Below are 18,658 nucleotides of genomic sequence, written 5' to 3' on the forward strand. Positions count from 1 at the left end.
CTCTCCAGCTGACGCTTCCAAGTCCCTTTTGGCCCTGTGGCTTTGTGCCAAGTAAATACTGCTAAGATCTCATCCTGCCACGACCCAGGATGTGTTTAATATCCTGACTGGCTGCTCGGTTTTCTGCCTTGGCTTGCTGTTTGTCCAGGAACACACACAAGCTCTTCAGACATCCTATTAAAAGTCAGCTTACACCTTCCTTACAAACCATCAGAAGCCTGTCTACTATTACAGTCCCCCTGAAAAGAAATGGGAGCAGCAAACAAAAAATAATGCAGAGAAATGTTCATCCTAACATTTCAAAAGCTGCCATGGAAAGCTTTCCTTCAGCCTCTAATCATCTTGAAAAATGTTGACCAAACTGTTGGCAAGTTGGTAACAAGCAAGAAAACCCCACACTGACAAGAATCACTGCATCTTTTAAATATCCTCTGCTGGTCCTTGCCAACAGCTTGCATGGGTTGGGCATTCAAAGAGCAGCTGGTTTTTAAAATCTTCTGCAAGTAGCCCAAAGAATTACCTGGTTCACATGAAACATGACTCTGCCTCAAAAAAAAAAAAAAAAAAAAAAAAGTCAAGCTACGAGCCTGGGACATTTTAAACAGGCACTGACAAACATTGATATGAAACGCCATTAGGAAATACCAACACTACTGAGACGATGATTTGTGACATTGCATTTCACATAATACGATTGCCCAAAGCTGACCTCACACACCGAGCTCCTCAGCTGACTTACGGTGCACAATTAATATAACAACATTCATAGCAATCAACCTACAAGGAATGAAAAGAAGCGAATAAGCAGCAGCAGAAGCAGCAGTGCCAGTCTGCCACGCTCACCTACGGATGGCCGTGGGAATCCATCTGTTTACCATTTCTGCAGTGAACAGTTACTTTAGCAGCTTGCTGACCTGCCCTCACCACAGAAACGCAAGCAGAAAACACAGAATTTGATTTATGGAGATGCTAGCCTTTCCTATAGGCTTGTCTGCCCCTGAACTATTCCCCCCCCATTTATAAATTTCACATGGGTGAAAAAAGACCATCTAGTGACACATTTAATTATGAATGTCTATGGCATCCTTTCTGAATTCATGCTTCTGGATGAAATCAATACCCAGCCACAATAATATGAGGATAAAAATGTCTTTGCATCAGCAATAACGCCATGTGCACAGGGCCTTGACACCACAGTATTTCAAGGAGACGGCCAGAGATTACAACAGCAAGTATCAGGTGCTGCTACAGCCAGCATGAAATCTTTGACCGTAACAACTCAAAACCACAGAGAACTGCTCACCTGACACAAGCTCCGTCACACACAGTGCCTAGGACAGCTTTCAAACAGCAGCAGGCGAAAGATACAGAAATTAAAAGCAACATTTTACTGGCTGACAAGACAGACAGAGCAACAGCCCTCGTTCGATAACGTTAATCCTGCAAGCGCAACTCTCACTGCAGCGGGTGCTGAGGGGGTCCGTCCGCACCCTCCAGCTGCCATCCCCATCCGATCCGTTCGGATGCAGTGGGGCTGCTGTGCTGCGCTTCCTGACGGCCAGCGTGCCTTCTCCAAAGGCAAAGCAATGATGCTTCACGTAAACGTGGTCCTGATCCCGCAGGCTTCCCCCACGCATACCTGTTGGCTTAGGTGAGGCTATACGGGCAAGGTAGCTGGAAAAGGCGGTATTCCATTTATGTGATCTGAAGGTTTCTTCATCAGTTATGGAGAAAGAAAATTGAGTTGTCTGGGGACTTTTTTTTCCCTCTAAGAAAGAAATTTAGAAATGTGGTAAGAGTTTTATTTTGCAAGTTAAGGCTTAGTATGAGCTAACGCAAATGTCGTGGGTCTAATAGGCAGTGCTGAAGGGGGTTTTGGTTTGTTTTTTAAAAAAAGCATGTGAGTTCAAGGTACATTAGTTGCTATAACAAGCCATGCGCTAAAAAATGAAGCAGGCCAAATCCTCATAAATTCTGAATCTATTCTCAAAAATAAACTGTTAGGAGGAGGAAATAATTCATCGTATTTCAAAAGCCTGCTGGGTTCCTGATGCTGGTGCTGCTTGGGCTTTCCTACAAAAACTAACCAGTTCTTATTTTTAAACAGCTTTTACGCTGCTTATTCCCCTCCTATCTCGATGGCAACAGATTTCCAATGGCTGAGATTTACGGGACGGTGGTTTGATGCTGAAGGCAGCTGCACATTCCAGACATGCCACCACGTCCTCCCACAAGCACTGCCAAGCGTGACAGGCCAGTGCTGCCAAGGGGCTCCCACCTAGGTCTGAGGCAATGCGTGGCATCTAAAAAATGACAGCCGCCATTTTCTATTTATTTAATAATCAAAAGGAGTAAAAAATTACTTATCTCGCAAAGCACTTGGAGTGTTTCCTGAATGGTCCAAAAGCCCAGACATTTTTATTTAAGAATACAATTTTATCTCATTATTAAACATGCTTTTAAATCCCTGCTGGCAACCCTTGACTGTCAATTATAAAATCACTTTGCCAAGGTGGAACAGCACACATCTATTTTTTATCTAGGTTTTTTAAATTAGTTGCAGTTGTAACAGAGTCTGTGAATATTAAACTACTGCTTTTATATTGATTCTTATGTATGATGGTGTTTTCATGGTTGTCACATATGAAACACATACCATGAGTACAACTCTCACAAATTAGTTCTTTCAAAAATGCATCTGCATATATGCTATCTGTTTGAAAATACTAAAATAAGGACCTAGCCCTACAGATAACCTGGACATTATTGTTCTAACCACCTGATGACAAGGTATGTCAGGTACATTTTGCCATCAGGTAGATACAGGAATCTGTAAAACATATGTACGCTTTCTCCTCACTCATTTGTAAGAAACCAAGCGCATGGTGCACGCTGCGTGAGTAGCGCGGCTGTCACAGCTCATGGCAGCAAACATCGTGTATTCCGGGCAGTTTTAAATACAAGCCATAAAAGACTGAACGGATCCTGTCGCTGTGTGCGTATGGATGCAACCGAGTACAATTCTGCTTCACCTCTGCAAGGACTTTTTACGAGCACCCTCCGTCTCTGCTGTTCCCAGAGCCTGGCCCGAGCGAAGCAGCCAGCGACCCAAGGACAGACGGCCTTTTCCCTGTGCGCTCCTGCAGCACTGAGAGCAACACCGTCCGTCCCAGCGGCTCGCTCAGGCTCGCCAGCGCTGCCGCTCCAAAACCCGCACCCCGTCCTCCGAAGCAGGGGGGAACTGCACCCGGCCACCCCAAGGAGGCGATCCTGGGGGACCTCAATGGTGACCCCTTCACTGCCTGAAATCGACAGCGGGGCTGCTGCCCCTGCCAGTGGGCACCGCTGTTGTGCCAAGTATCGCTATACTACAGCTGGGACTGATCCAGGCACCCGTGACCATCCTTAGAGCCAGAGGTGAGTTAAAAATGCTGAGGCGCAGAAAACCAACAAACAGCAAAAGCTCAGGATGAGCAGCACGGCAACGAAGGCTCCCGCCGCAGCAACCCTCAGAATCCCGCCGGCAAAAGCACACCGTGCCAGCGACAGCGTGCTGGACGCAGTGAATCAAACAGGTCTTAAACACAGCTGTCCTGACGTTTAAACCATAGGCTTTTTTGTTTTTTCCTCATGCAAGTCAGCACAATTACGCTGCGAACCTGCGCCGATACCTGCCAACAGCCTGGCTTCTAGGTCCGCAACCATACGTCGTGCATCTCCTACATCTGATGAGATCTAGCATTTGCATATGGCATTCTTTAGCAATGCTTCATCCCCAAGAGATTCCCTTGCTGATGTGGATTTCTGCATGAGAATTAAATAGCTACCTTCACTTTAAAAGACACCAGAGCTGAATTAACTATATTCTAAATATGGTACACTACAGATAGTTACTAGCAAAAATGTTTTGAAAAAAATTATGGACTGAGATTAAACAGTCACACAGCGAATGCTTCCCTCCATTACTTTCCAGGGTAAAACTATGCCTTGTGCCAGCCAAGCACAATGTATTTTCTTGAAACACAGTAGGAAGAATTTTCTTAAGCACCGATTAAAATGATGATGAGCACTTGGTATTATTTATGACATACATGCAGGGAAGCACTCGTTAGCAACACTTATGCCATGTGCCAAATACATCTGTCATCTAGAAGTGAATGGGATGGTTTAGAACTGCATCACACCTCAAGTAGCTCACATATTACTTCTGACTGAAAAATTATCGCTACAGTCACTGAAGCAAAACACAGCATCCATTCCAAGCCACAGACTAGAACTGCAATTTCTCCTTTTTTTTTTTTTTTTTTCAGACCAGTTGGCAAACCTCACTCTTGAAATTGGAACCTCTTGGAAGACAACGAAATAGTCCATCTGCTGCGATGGTAATTTCCCTGCCACCTTACTTCCATTAGAAAACACTGCTCTTCAAAACAAAAGGAATCTCAGCTTTGTTGCCATAACCCATCAATCTCTGCACACAATTTACATAGCTGCTCTAAATGAAGACACATTACACTCCTCACTCTCAAACTACCGCCTACTGAAACCTGGAAGTTCATGAAGGTCCGACTTTACTGTCAAGTTCCCAGCTGGGTTTGTTTCATTTTGTTTTACAAAAGCGTACCTGAGCAGCTGCGGGCAAGAAGCGATCCCAGCGGCACGGACAAGGTTGCTGTGGCACAGATATACTTTGCTATCCTGAAGGGGAAGAGGGTGGGAGGCTCGTGGCCAAAGAGCCTCCCCCTGCCAGGGTCCTGCTTCAGGACAAACGCCACAACTGGGAGTCCCAGAAAGGTTCACCCACGGGCAAGAACGGGTCTTTGACCGAGCCAGCGAGGACCAAATTAGATGGAACAGCTCGGAATGGAATAGGGAACTGTCTGTCAGACAGAGACATGCCATGAATTTGCTTCAAATGACATCATCCTGACCTATGCTAACGGCAGTGGCGTGCTGCAAATCCTCTGAATCAAAGTCACTAGTTTTGCAAGAATGAATACACACTAACTCAAGATCCCAGGTCTGCCGTAACGTGCATAGCTCAGAGCTAGCACTGCAGAAAGGAAAGACTTCGTGGCATTACAAAAGCCACCATTACAGGACAGTGACACCAAACCCAAGTATCTTAAATTCCTGACGGATTGGGACTATCCGACTTCCAAATTCTCCTTAACTCCTGAAAGATGGTAAGACATTTTAATAATCCACACTGATAAGACAGCAGCAGTTAGAGGGCCCGAATTAAAACAGAAACCCCATTGAGGTAAACCTTCCGAGGTTGTTATGTGAAATACTAGACCCTGAAACTTTTGGCAACACGCTGTTGAGTCTTAAGACCTCCTGCAGCAGTATCATTTTTAGAATCTCACTCATGAAAACATCTAGGAATCAAGATTTTTCATACTAGGAAAGCCTGAAATGAGATCATAACTCTAGGTGTTGACCAGGTATTAAGGGAACCCACCCAGACCTTGGAAGGAAGGAAACTGATGCTCAGACTGACCTGACTGGAGCCTGGTGGTCTGCCATGACTGGAAAGCCTTTGGTGGGCCAGATATCTATGATGTACTCCAAATACTTCTTTTGGATTGGAAGGACATCTCCTGAGAGCTCCATTTTTTTTCTTCCCCCCCTTTTTTTCTTAAACCGGATGTTGTTTGATGGCAACACTGGCCTTCTCTTAGGGTGCAATAAATGCACCTGACACTCTAAATGTCACTTCTCCATATCCAAACACTAAGGTAATAAAAGTAATAAACAAAATGCTACAGAGTGGATTAAAGTATTAGGTGTTCGCATTCAGAAAATTACACTTCAATGCTAAGCCTGACATTCTGACTCAACTAGTTTGATTTTTTTTTTCCTTGTTTCATGGGCTGACAAATAGGCTGAAGTGCTGGTCTATACAGAATAAACTTTTTGTACCTCTTTATAGAGGCTGGATTTTCAACTGGAGTGTCAGCTGCTGTTGCGACAGCTGTATCTTGTTCTAGCTTACTTCTGCTGAAGATCGAACGTTATCTTGTCCTATCAGAAAGTAACCAATGAAGCCTAGCTGAAATCTAGAGTACATTTTAAATACAACTGTATTAGAGCTCAATTTCCTACTGTTGCTGTGCCAAGAACAGTCCACAAAAAGAAGGTGACACTGAATAGATGGTAGGCGTTGTATCTTACAGGTTTTATTTCTGAAAACAAAACAAAACAGAACTTTGCAGCAGATATAGGAACCCATCTTGTATTTTGTTATAAAGTGCCAGTGTCCTACTGAAGAGGCGACAGCTTCACAAGCTGGTATATAGCATGGTTATGGTATGCTCAAGTATACTTTGTGTCTCACTTAATGTTCTCACATTGTAGGGAAAAAAAAAGTCTGTTTGAAAGCAGGGTTAGCTGCACGTTAAAAAACTCCAGGATGAACAATGAAAAGGACCCAACAAATGGTATCGAGGGGAAAACGTCGCAGCGCTCGGCAGAAATGTGGCGCTTGAGGAGGATGATGCCTTTCCACCCCATGTTTTTCCAGAAGTACTAGTGGAAATTTATCTTACCTGACAGTTAAGAAAATGTCAGCATAATGCCGCGCAGCTGCAAGAAGCAACGTGAGAGCAAGCTGGGTAACAAACCAGATCTAGATGCACCGAGAGTGAGCTGAATTCAGGTCTTTTGTGGGAAGAACAAAATGAGAGCAGATGAGAAAAGATGGGAGTTCGAGGAATGAAGATGACGGTTTTAAGGTAATTTGGTAATAAAAAAACCAGAATAATGACTTCAATGTCCCTGACTGGGCATACTATACTGAAAATATACTTTTCTTAAGATTTCTTCCAGCTTTTTTTGCTCACCGAATCAGAGCTTTTCTCCCCCTTCCCCAAGTATGACCTTTACATGGCCTTTAATGCTGAAGCGCTTCCATTCCTGGTGTTTCTTTGCAGACATACTGACACATACCCAGTGAAGGCAGTGCAAGATTGCATACATTTCTTCTTCCCTGAGTAAATGGCACACAGTTTAAAAAAAAATAAACCTAAAGGCTTCCCTTCTGCTACTTTTGACTCAGAGACCAGAGTTCTGCTCCCATGTGAACAACCGGTGCCTACTGGCTTCATGAAGTCTGTGCTTGGAGAAGTCTTCTGTGATCAGAAAAATACACTGCAATCAAGGAGGCTTCAGGCATCCAAGGACAGGAAAAGAGAAGATTCCCAACAGTCTGATTTTCAAGCCTCAAGAGGGTAAAATACATGGGCAGAACAGAGTCCTGGTTTAAATAAGTTTCCAAAGTAGTGAGGACCTTTACGTTTAAACGCTGATGACACTTGCTACTTATGTCTAATAAAGAATCAATTTCTGAGTAACTTCTCTTAGTGTCCAAAGACTGAAAACATAGCAAGGGCTCTTCACGTGAGATGACTTCTTGTATACTTGTGTGGACTATAAATGAGCTTCCCAATTGTGCAAAGACAAAATCCCCCAAAACAAAGTAGATACCTGGAAAGCTGAGGAGAAAAGGCCAACATTTCTCCCACAGCCTAACCGCACTGAGTCCTGGCTCTCTCTGTCCCACAGCCTCCAGCTTTACGCTTATTTAAATCCATTGAATTCTGGGGCACTTGCATGGGTCTATGGATCTCTTGAAAAATGTCAACAGTGCTGAACCAGGCTCAGATGTTTTTAAAAATAAAATGGAAGCTCCCATTATAGATATGTGTAAGCAAGATCAAATGGGCAGAAGTTCTCTGCAAAATATGTGACATCTTTACAGTCATTGTGTAGAAGTTGAATGGATGATCTGACAGGATACTACAGCTTACAGTTCTGAGGATCCATCTCTGGCTTTTGGCATCTTCCATTTCCAGGTGGAAAACAAGCTTGTTTCTTTTTAAGTATAAAAAAGCCAACAAATTCATACTGTAGCTAAAAACAAATTCTGCAATTACTGCTAACTCAGCCATATGTTAAAGTAAACAACCATTTGATAGTAAAGCAGGTGAAGTATCAAAGAAGCTCCGTTTGAATAGTATTTATTTGCAATCATTAGTTTTAAATGGGAAACTGTTTACAGGCACACACTAGATAACCAAAATAGAATGAACATAAAGAAATCTATTTGAAGGTCCTTATCAAATATTTCAAATATTTTATTAAATACTTTATTCAGTTTCATTATCACAGTTTAATGTACTTTAGCATGTTATACACATGACTTAACATGTGCACTTAAAAAAATATCAAATTAGAGGGTTTTGAAGAAAGTATGACATTCTATAAATGTACTTATTGACTTTTAACTACACACATCTAAGAAGGCAGTAGCTCTGTTATACCATTGATGGAGATGAACTATTGTAAGGCATGTTTACACCAAGCTTTGGAGAGAATAAAGCCAAATACTGGGTCAAACTTCGGTGGAATTATGTGTGAGAATAAAAGTTGAAGGATTGGGCTCTAGGAAGAAAGATCATAGCAAATCAGTTGTGTTAAAACTGTCAACAGATATTGGTTATTAAAAGCAAGCACTGCTGAGAAAGAAGGTTTTCGTAGCATTCAGGTCAGCAGGATCTGTGGTTTTTTTCAGGTGTGATTTTCGAAAATGACACCTTATGGTGTAATGTGAAGGAAAGAGACTGAAATCTAGCAAGAAAGTTGGAAAACTATGGTCTGAGAAACCTCATGTTGTTTCATGACCTAACACGGGAACACTTTTGTACAGAGAACATGTTGCAAGTCACTGCACTCCAATGTGTGTGTGTATGCATATGTATACACAGATGCAGACACATGCACATATATGCCTCTCTTCCTTTTGTCACCTTCAAAGCCCCAACCACTGATTAAAGTGTAGCAGTGTGTGTGGGAAAACAAGGTTTCAGTTGTAAGGGTGAGAAGAGTAGATCAGACCGTTACCTTGGGAAGCCTGGTTAGTTAGCCTGTACAGATGTGTTTTGTTCCAGTGGAGTACAGCGTGGGTCTGCTGGTATGTGGTAACAGTCCAGACCCAGAAACTACAATATAATTCTTTGGAAGAACTCAATAAATGTTAAGCTATTTGCAGTCTTTTTTAAAATTCCATGTCAATGAAGGCCCTGGGTCACCATGACGTGCCTCCCCCAGGAACATCACGCAAGCCCAAGCTTAACTCCAAGAGCGTAGTGGTCCATAATCGGGGCTCCTGCACTGTCACAGTGCAAACAACAATGCTGGCCCTTAAGTAAAGAGGGTTTTCAGCGTAAGCTTAGGTGTGTTGCTGAGTGGAGATCTCATGTCAAGTCTTCCTAGATTTCTGCCTTAGAAGAATTAGTGGGGGAGCATAAAATACACATCCATCTCATAAGCTTCTTCAAAGTTGTCAATTCAGTAGAAAATACTGAGTATACAAATGACTATAATAGTACTTAAGTGAGAGCATAAACCTCACTGCGCCTTTTTATTGGGGAGTTCAGGGGAGGAGGTGAGTAACTCTTTCACAGCCTAAATGTACTCGTTCGCGGCGCTCAGTGTCCTGAAGTGCCTCAGCATCCTGGCAGCTGTAGGTGACAGTTCCACAATATGTACAAGGTAAGGAGAATGCCACAAGTATTACAAATCATGGCAAAGATACCTAGGAGCTCTAGAATCTACCAAACAAGCACGGCAAACAAACAGCATCTAATGGATAACGTAAGGTATACAACACACAAGTTGCACAGTTACGTTTCCTTGCGAAATCAGGATTGCAAACGTAAACTCCAGAATAAGTTCAAGAGCAGCTTTTGGCTTACTGCGTCACCTCTGGCAGTATCTGAAGTCCACCACCCCACGAGCACTGCATTTTCTGCTGTTACAAAAACCGATCTCACTGAACCACCTAGAGCTAGCAGGCCCACATCCTGCAACCCATATGACTATGGCAGAGGTTAAACGAAAATGCTCCAGCAACATAGTTTGGCTACCACTGTATATTCAGCCTTTACGTTGTCTGCACTATATAAACGTTGCTCTTGGAAAGTAAAGCACACAGTGATATACAAATGGTATCAATGGCTGAAAAGATTACACAATCAAGCCTGAAAGCAAATGGAAGTTAACGAAAGTAGTCTTTTAGGAGAGGTAGCCATATTAGACTCAGCGTTCAAAAAAGGGAGTGCACTCAAAGGGTCAACATACATTATAGTCTCTTGTAGACCCATCATGTTTTTGTTTTTCCTACATTATTTTTTTGCAGAATGTACACACCCAGGCACACACACATACACTCACATATATATACATCTATCTTTTTTCCCTAATTCCCCTTCATTGCCATAACATTGCCATACTGAGAACAAAGGCCAGCTTTCCTTTTATCCCCTCTTAGCTGTCCCGCGTCTACAACTGTTGCCTTCAGTCTTTTCAGTATCAGTACAGTAGCTAAACAGGCAGTGGAAATTAAAACTGCTTCAATTTAATATCCTGTTCCAAAAGACAGCATCCAATCTATAAGGCATTCCCTCGTTCTGATATGAGTTACAACTCTCTCGGGTTTCTACTTGATACAAACTGCAGAGAGCTCTTCAGCCTTGTGCTACAAAGGCAGCTTTCACCCAAATTAATAAAGACCAAAGCTGGAATTTAAACACCACAAGTTCACACACTTCTAGCAGTCCCTTGTTCCTGTGCCCCTTTCCAACAACGCTTATCACTTTATTTTCAAAAGTCATGCACAAATGCTATAAAATAGAAACCCAAACTACCAAGAAGTCTCTTGCTCATGACTTTGGGATATTGTATTAGTATAAAAGAGCATTCAGTCATCTTAAATAAATATATTCTATTTCTGAAATCACAGCACATTCAAGGGGTAGTTACTGCCATAAGCAGAGCATTAAGTAATCTCCATAGATGTTTTTAGAATGATAGCATCATTTAGGTTGGAAAATCTGACTTTTGATTGATTTGGTCTAGTATCTGGAAAACAGCCTACTGTGGGGATAAGAATCTGCATCTCAAATGTTCTGCAGACATTTTTCCCATAGTTGTATACAGTACTAGGACAATTAAGAAGATATTACAGTAATTTTCTCCCAGCTGCTTAGATCTGTAGCTTCGGCTACGACAATGTATTTTGTATACCTCAAAACTACATATGAAGTATCAAAGATCACTAAATAAATAAAAGCCAAGGAAAACTGGGACAGTACTGCATTTTACACTTGAGACAAGATTCCCCCCCTCCCATGGATAAGTCACAGAGGACAACTACGGTAAATGCTTTTCTTTTTTTTTTAAAGAAAGATTTATACACAGGTTCAGATCCAGAAAATAATGTGAAATGCATAAATATCGATAGCTTTAGCTAAGTTAAAATGGGTTCAGTAAAGTATGATACAACATATTCAGAATAAACAAAGCAGAAAAGCATCATATTTTGGTTTGCTTGAGATATACATAAGGTGCAACAATTTCTTCTCTAGAGGCATTTGTGGACAATGTGTTAACGGGTAACAGTGTTTGCTGGTATACTGAAGTACACACAATAGCAATAAGATTTTCCAAAACAAAAGCAGCTGAAATTAATAAAAATTAAAACAAAACAAACAAGGAAAAAACCCAACCCCAATACAGTAAGATATTGGTCTGAAATTTTTGTTGTGCTAACAGACTTTGTTACCTGAAAATACTGATACCCCTTCTAGTAGATTCAGGGAAAATTCTAGCTACTGAAATCAAGACATCACTCAGAGAACCAACAAAGGCAAATGCCTAGTGAACTATAAAGCTTTGCAGGATTTCTGCTACTCTCAGTGCCTAATCGCTTAAAAATTAAGCATATCTACAAAAAGGTTTATAAGTATCTGAAAACAGTCATATCCAGTAAACTGACCCAACCCTACCCCCTCTCTAAGGGAAAGTCAAGGAAAAGCAGATCAAGTAAGATATTAATTCATATAGAAAAAAGTAATTTTCTGTTTCTTTTAAAAAAGGTACCATTAATATACAGAAATATCTTCAGGAACAATATTGAAATTTAAATCGAGGAAGGATGGGGTGCTTTGACAAAAATATATCTACTCTAAAGGTTTCTAGAGAAATAAGTTAGTACCATTGTCAACGTGAACGGCCTGCACTGTAACATATTTGGATTTCAGCTAATTATAAAGTGGTCCAAAACTCCAACAGCCACCTTGCTGTGACCCAACAGTTTTAAGTCTTTTAAATTTTTCCTGTCTTGTTAAAATAACTTATAAAACTTTAATAAAATCTTATTAAAAATACTGCCACAGGCTGCAATGGCATTCTAGGGGCTCTTAGTCATATATTCACCTGAATTTTTAAAAAGCCTTTTCACTGACTCATTGGCTCATGAATTTTGTTGTTCTTTTGTTGTTCCCTTCTTCCAACACATGCATCCTCGATGGTGCTGTTTCAGTGACGCTTCCCCAGCTACCTGTCTTTTGTCAGACCTTTAATCCTTTGTTACAACTCATGTGGTATGTTGTATATTGTTTTCTGACACTGAACCAAAGACTTTCACTTAACTAGAACAATGAAAGGCTAAACCTAGCAAGCATTAATAGAGTTACTGTCCATATGGCTATTACATCAAATTAGTTATAAAATAACCCCAAAACACGTTATCAATTCAGTCAAGTATAAATAAGAATGCCTGATAGAATGATGTAAACTCGCATCATTTAAAGACTTAACTCCAAGAACTTAAAACTCAATCTAATACTATCAAAAGTTCAGCCGGTATGACGAAGACTAATAGAAAATTATTGCTGGAGTCCAATTTGGTAAATTGTTGTGCTACAATGCAAAAAGTAGGGAAACATCTTGTGCTATAGAAGAAGTACCCTGTTGAATTTGTAGCTTTAGATCAATTAACTAATGATCGTTTTGCATCTATTGGTAGGAATCAATGCTTGGTTATACAATAGTGTAAGTCAAGATAGCGAATATAACAGGCCAAGTGATACACTTCGCCTGCTTTTGGGATGTATTTATGAGAGCAAAACACAAAAATTCAACATAAGCAAAGACAGAAACTGGCAGATGGATCTGTTTGGTAGTCTGAATTCAGTGAAACGTTACTCTTCGGTTGTAGTTTATCTGTATACAATTTGCCACTTTACCAACAGAAACTGTAATTGGCCCTTTATGCAAACTCTGAAGCTGATTTGGACTGTGCATAGTAACTACAACAATGCCAGTGTCTGTAAAATGTAAAACGTATGTGTACTGGTGTATATGTATATCGAAAAGTCACGGTTTTAGGTTTTTCAGAATGGTGAAATAATACTAAGGTCACTTTTGAAAAACACATTTGCAGTACTTTTTGTTTACAGGAAAGTTTCACCAAGTCGCTCAGGTATCTATGCAAAAATAAAGGAACCCTCCAAGGCATGAAAGACAAGTCAATTATCTGCAGTATTTTCTTTTCCATACAACACTCCTTTTTCTAATGCACAACATCCTGGTTATTCAAAGCTAAATTAAAAAGAAACAAACCCAAACATAGCCTGTCAGAATTTTTGCCAGTAAACTCTACCACTCCGGTGGCAAATATAAAAGTGCAGAACATCTGGACCACATGGCTGCCCAAACATCGCTAACAATGGTACATCTGTCCAGGCTGCCTTGAGTTCTCTGGAACAGGTTTTAAATTCATTCTACAATATAAACGTAGGCATAACCTATTAATATAAACCATCTTAGAACTTAAATCTTCATGTACAAAAATGACTAAGAATATCTAATAATAACTAGTGCAGTGCGTCAGTGTTTTTGTTGTTGTTGGTTTTTTTTTTTTTTTTCATTTTCATTTAGAATAACTAGGTATTATACGAAACTAGTTGCCGTACTCTCTGGTTGGTAAAAGAGATGCTGTGTGAGCTAACAGTAAAGGCAGCCTTTTTCACACCAACCACCTATTTACTGTTTAAAAGCCTTCAATAGAAAGCAAGCTCTGGGATCATTCCATTTCTGTTCATTAATAGACAATTAATATCACCCTCCTACATACTGGGTTCCGATTTGAGGACCTGGCCCAAGTTGCTAACATCTGGCTTCCAGTGAATTCTGGGCCACTCAGAACAATAAGCACTTGCTTGCAGTCTATAGTTTCCATCATATGGACTGACTAGCTTCCCTTGGTAAAGACAAGGCTAGGATATTAGGTAAAGCACAATGTTTTACAATAAAGTGGAGCTTCACTGGTCAGCGCAGGAAATAAGCACTGGAGCCTGAGACATTTCATTTGGCTGTCCGTCATGTGGGAGAGGTGTGGCCCTCTGACTTCTGCAAAAGAAGAAAAGAAAAGCCACCCATCATTATTTGGAGCACTGGAGGTGCCTTTATCAGACCAGAAAGGATGGAAAGCTGCACATGATATGATTTAACATCCAACATTACAGCACCGTAACTCCCTGCTGCTACAGATGCCCACACACTGCTGTTACACGCTCTTTTTAGAGGTATTCCTGCAACAGTAACACAATATCCTAAGGGCAACCTGCAATGCAATGCAAAGTCAGGCAAAACCAAGACATGATGGTATTTGACTACACAACACAAAATGCATGGCTGGAGAGTAAGTTAAGAGCACACAAGGGCTGTTACTCATTTTGTAAGGGAGTGACTTCAGCCCTCAGAAGCGGAAAGTGCAGCTCATGTGTGGCAAAAGAAGGTAAGTGCACAGAGGCATGTCATGTTAATGCGAGTCAAGAGCCAGCTTTTAAGCAATATGGAAATATACCCAACAGCAGAGTCGCACATTGGGATTATTCCAAGTTTCATGACTTAACACTTCATCAGCCCAGCACAACATCTCTTTCATTACTACAGCAGCGTTAATTTACAAATGATCCCCTGGCACAGGGTATCATAAAAATAAACTGCGCCAGAATTATGTGCTGGAAATCAACATCAATCATTGTAGCAGATGGTCTTGGGAGAGCTCCTTTGCAGCTTGTCTTTTAAAATACATACACAAAGCACGTCACTGCCTGTTATCTAATCTCACAAGTCAGGTTCTATTTTTGTTATAGTATGTGTCATTTGCAGCAATGAAAATCTAGGGCCCACTTCTTATTTACACAAGGGCCACTTTACCTCACAGCTAAGACCCCAGCAGAAATGGAGGTACTATCGTGCTTCGCAAAACTGGAGCGCAATGAAGTGGCCTTTGGACAAAATGCAGTTCAGGCTTACAGCACTTAACTGGGGTATGCTCAAGGTAAATAAAGCTAAACAGAAGCCTTCAACTGAAAACCACGCTGTCACTTCCAGATAAACTCTCATTACAGTTAAAAAAGAGTTTGGCTTCCATGGCTCAAGGCTCTGTAGAATTATTTAATAATTAAATTCAGATACTGAAAAACCACATCAAGCAAACCTCTAATGCTGTTCTTTTCATTTCTGGCTATTTGCAAATAAAGAACTGAGTTGCAAAAGCTAACAAACAGTCGACAGTAGAAATGAGAGGATCATCTAGCCCATCAGATTTAGTTTTCTGTTTTGACTTCCATTTGCCAAGCCTGCGAGAGCTATGTCTAAGTTTCTACTTGGAAAGAGTCCTCCCCTGTTGTCATTTCCCCCTGGGGTGATTACAAGATGGAGTTTGCAACAGTTGCTGGACATTTGCTGGTTTGGTGTTTTCAGGCCTCGTGGAAGGTGCTGCATTAATCTAGCAGCATCATCATGATGAGATGACAAAAGGTGGGAGTATTAAAGACAGACCCAAGCAGAAGGCTATGTACAACATTAGCTCACTTCAATATGGACAAGAGGAGACCAAGAACTCTTAGAGGAATAAAGAGGGAAAAACCACAGCGAAGCGAATCCTGTTGTTCTTGTGCAATTCTGGTCAGTGTTAATGGAAATCAATGAAACCACAAGGGTGTGAGTGAGAGCAGAGCTTAGCACAGCACTTCCCCAGGTCTCACTTCGTGGCTTCTGACCATAGAAGATGACAGAAACGAGTTCAGCCTTTTGCTGTTTTAATGGCAGACACTTGTTTTGCAAGGCTGGGAGGAAAGGCCAGGCTGACTGCAGTGTGAAAACACTTCTCACCCAAAACAACATTCCTTAAGCAAGACAACAGCTTCTCCAGAGAAGAGCTAGCAGGCTGGGTTCACTTGACTTTTTTTCTTGTAGGGCCCCTGAGCTTCTAAAAAGCCTTTCAATGTTTGATGCACAGCCTGAATACACAGGACTGGGTTGGTCGATGGAGGCCATGAGATCAACAGTAAAATGAGTTTGTGAATGGTTTCACCAACTGTTGCCTTGTGGAGTTTCTTAGGCAGCCAGCAATCTGTCAAATGCCATTTGCTGAGGCTGTGATTGTTTCAAACTGTCCCAGCATTTCCTCACTGACTTTCCACTGCAGTAAAGGATGGGGTTTCACCTCCAATAAGCTGCAGCATCCAAGAACAACACCGGATAATTAAGAGCCAAGGAGGACTTGCTGTCACTGATGTCATCCCATCACAGGTCTAGGATGCAGGATCTGACCACGCTGAGCTGATCCAACAGACCTACATAACCTGCACATTCTCCACCTTATCTGCATAGATGGCCTACTTGGTAACTGAGAGGACCAACCCAAATATGACTTTCCATCACCCAGAATTGTTCTGCCCCATGACATTCTGCAGACGCTTTGCCTCCTACACAACAAGGCACAAGAGTAAAAATAACAAATTAGCTTCCTTCAGCCACGTTCAGCATAAAAACTTCAGCTGAAGTTATATGAAATTCTCTCCACAGTCTTAGGCCACTGAAAAATGCAAATCAGCATGCAATAGCTGTTTAAATCTGATGTTATCTGACAAACGGCACCTGATAACTAGAAACCCTCAATCATTAGGTTCTCAAGAAACATATGAACCTGTTTATACACAAAAATTAGTAGGCAAGCTTACCAAGGAGGATCACTTTACTGACTACTGAAATAGATCACATTGTCATTTAGATGAAGACTTAACACTACCAAGCAAGTGGTATAAAACAGACATTCATAAAAGTTGTGGAAGAGGAAACACAGGCCAAATTAAACAGTCTGCAATTCACATGCTTTCTGAATAAGCTGGCAGCCACATACTACTCACTTAGACAACAAGGGGAAAAGAAAACCATACCTGTGTACGTTTTCCATGGCTGCTACTTCTGCCAGTGCAGCTAAGCTAAAAAATGCAGACACCGCTGGCATATCTGATGTAATACTATGATTTTCTTCTGTCTCTGCATTTCTGGAGCATTCACTGTTGCAATCTGTTTCTGCACTTGATGTTTTTTGAAGAGTACTTTGTGGCAGCTCTTTTGGCTTCTCCTCTGCAATAAAAGAAAGTTAAGCTTGCAAATCTACCACTTAAATTCACAGCAGCCCACTGATGCTAGTCTGGTGTTAACAGAATCTTCACCTTTAGGACTTCAATTTTCCAAGTGTAATCCAATTCATACTGCAACCTCTTCTGACCCAAGCTATTGGCAGAAGCACAGTACTAAGGTTTATGAAGCAGTTTACTGATTTTGCATTCAACTGATCTTTTAGGTCAGGCAAGAGAGCTTTTATGTACGTTTTAGATACAGAAGTCCCGAAAGATTATCTTAACTGCAGAGGACCCCTGCAAGGACTGTGGCATTGACTGTCATATTATGGAATTCATTTTTACATCCTATAAGTAGGTGCAGTGTCATTTCTTTGCTGGACTGGAAACAAATTATGAAAGGTAACTCTTTTCCACTTCATTCTGTATCAGCTCTCAGTTCTTAGAGAGAAATATCCAGGGAGAGAAGACAGATTTGGGCATTCAAACCAAAAAAGTTGGCCATTATGGACTCACCGATTTCCCAGTTGATTGATACCTGCATTTTAAAGAATGACCTTTCTAAGCAGGTATGAAACCAAGCTAACTGAAAAATACTTCCCTGATACGTTGGTCGTACTCCAAAACCTTCTCCAACCATTCAATCTTAGCAGATTTAAACTCTTAACTTCCTTACCTAGTGTCCCTCCCGCTGGTGACACTCCACCATCTGCTGTTCGGACAAGATGCGTAATCTTGGTTTTCCTTGCTTTCCTTTTCTGGCTGCCAACTAAAGGCTCATGCATCATTGCTGGCTCTGGAGTGTTTAGGGCAGATATAGAAATTTTATTCTTCCAGGCAGACTCACTGGAATTTCTGTCTTCTAAGAGTATGGCTGAAAGAGGACAAAAATGCAGTTTTACACGTAGAATAATTCAGCTACCAGCTATGCTCATTTACCATTTTGCATCTATCTACATAAAGCATTCCCTCACAGGTACTCAGAGCATAACCCATGGCAATATATGATCTGAATGCTGCAGATATTTGCAGAAGAATAGTAGCATCAGCTCTTAAAGATATCCCAGGGGATTCAAGTTTCTAATATTTGTAAAGGAAACTGTGAGATGGGCAGTAGCAGTTTATACAGTAGTCTGTATAAAACACTCTGCAACAGAAGATGCCAGCAAGTAGCTAAGAGACAAAACGTATTTAAGGAACAATAATGGTCCTCACATAAGGTTATCTTAGCTCATAGATGGACTCACAAGCAGAATTCAGAAACCACTGACTAATCCCCAGTCTTCTCTCTATAGTCACTCTACGTTGTCTCCTCTAAGCAGAGGGAAATGCTGCCTTGTACAAAACAACAAACCTTAAAAAACACCCAAAAG

The 18,658-nt window shown here is 41.2% G+C and overlaps 1 protein-coding gene across 16 annotated transcripts in view; it reads right to left on the reverse strand.

Moving 5' to 3' along the window:
• Positions 1-8,005: 8,005 nt before the first annotated feature.
• BBX (BBX high mobility group box domain containing) overlaps positions 8,006-18,658 on the reverse strand; it is a 147,385-nt gene continuing 136,732 nt past the window's right edge. For all 16 annotated transcript variants that reach the window (XM_075034141.1, XM_075034133.1, XM_075034145.1 and 13 more), the window contains 3 exons: positions 17,962-18,159; positions 17,097-17,289; positions 8,006-14,256 (listed from right to left, as the gene is read on the reverse strand). In XM_075034141.1, the coding sequence (XP_074890242.1) occupies positions 14,169-14,256; positions 17,097-17,289; positions 17,962-18,159 (479 nt within the window). In that variant the 3' untranslated portion in view covers positions 8,006-14,168. The remainder of the gene's footprint in view (positions 14,257-17,096; positions 17,290-17,961; positions 18,160-18,658) is intronic.

This window comes from Buteo buteo, chromosome 8 (genome assembly GCF_964188355.1).
Source record: "Buteo buteo chromosome 8, bButBut1.hap1.1, whole genome shotgun sequence".
Lineage (NCBI taxonomy): Eukaryota > Metazoa > Chordata > Aves > Accipitriformes > Accipitridae > Buteo > Buteo buteo.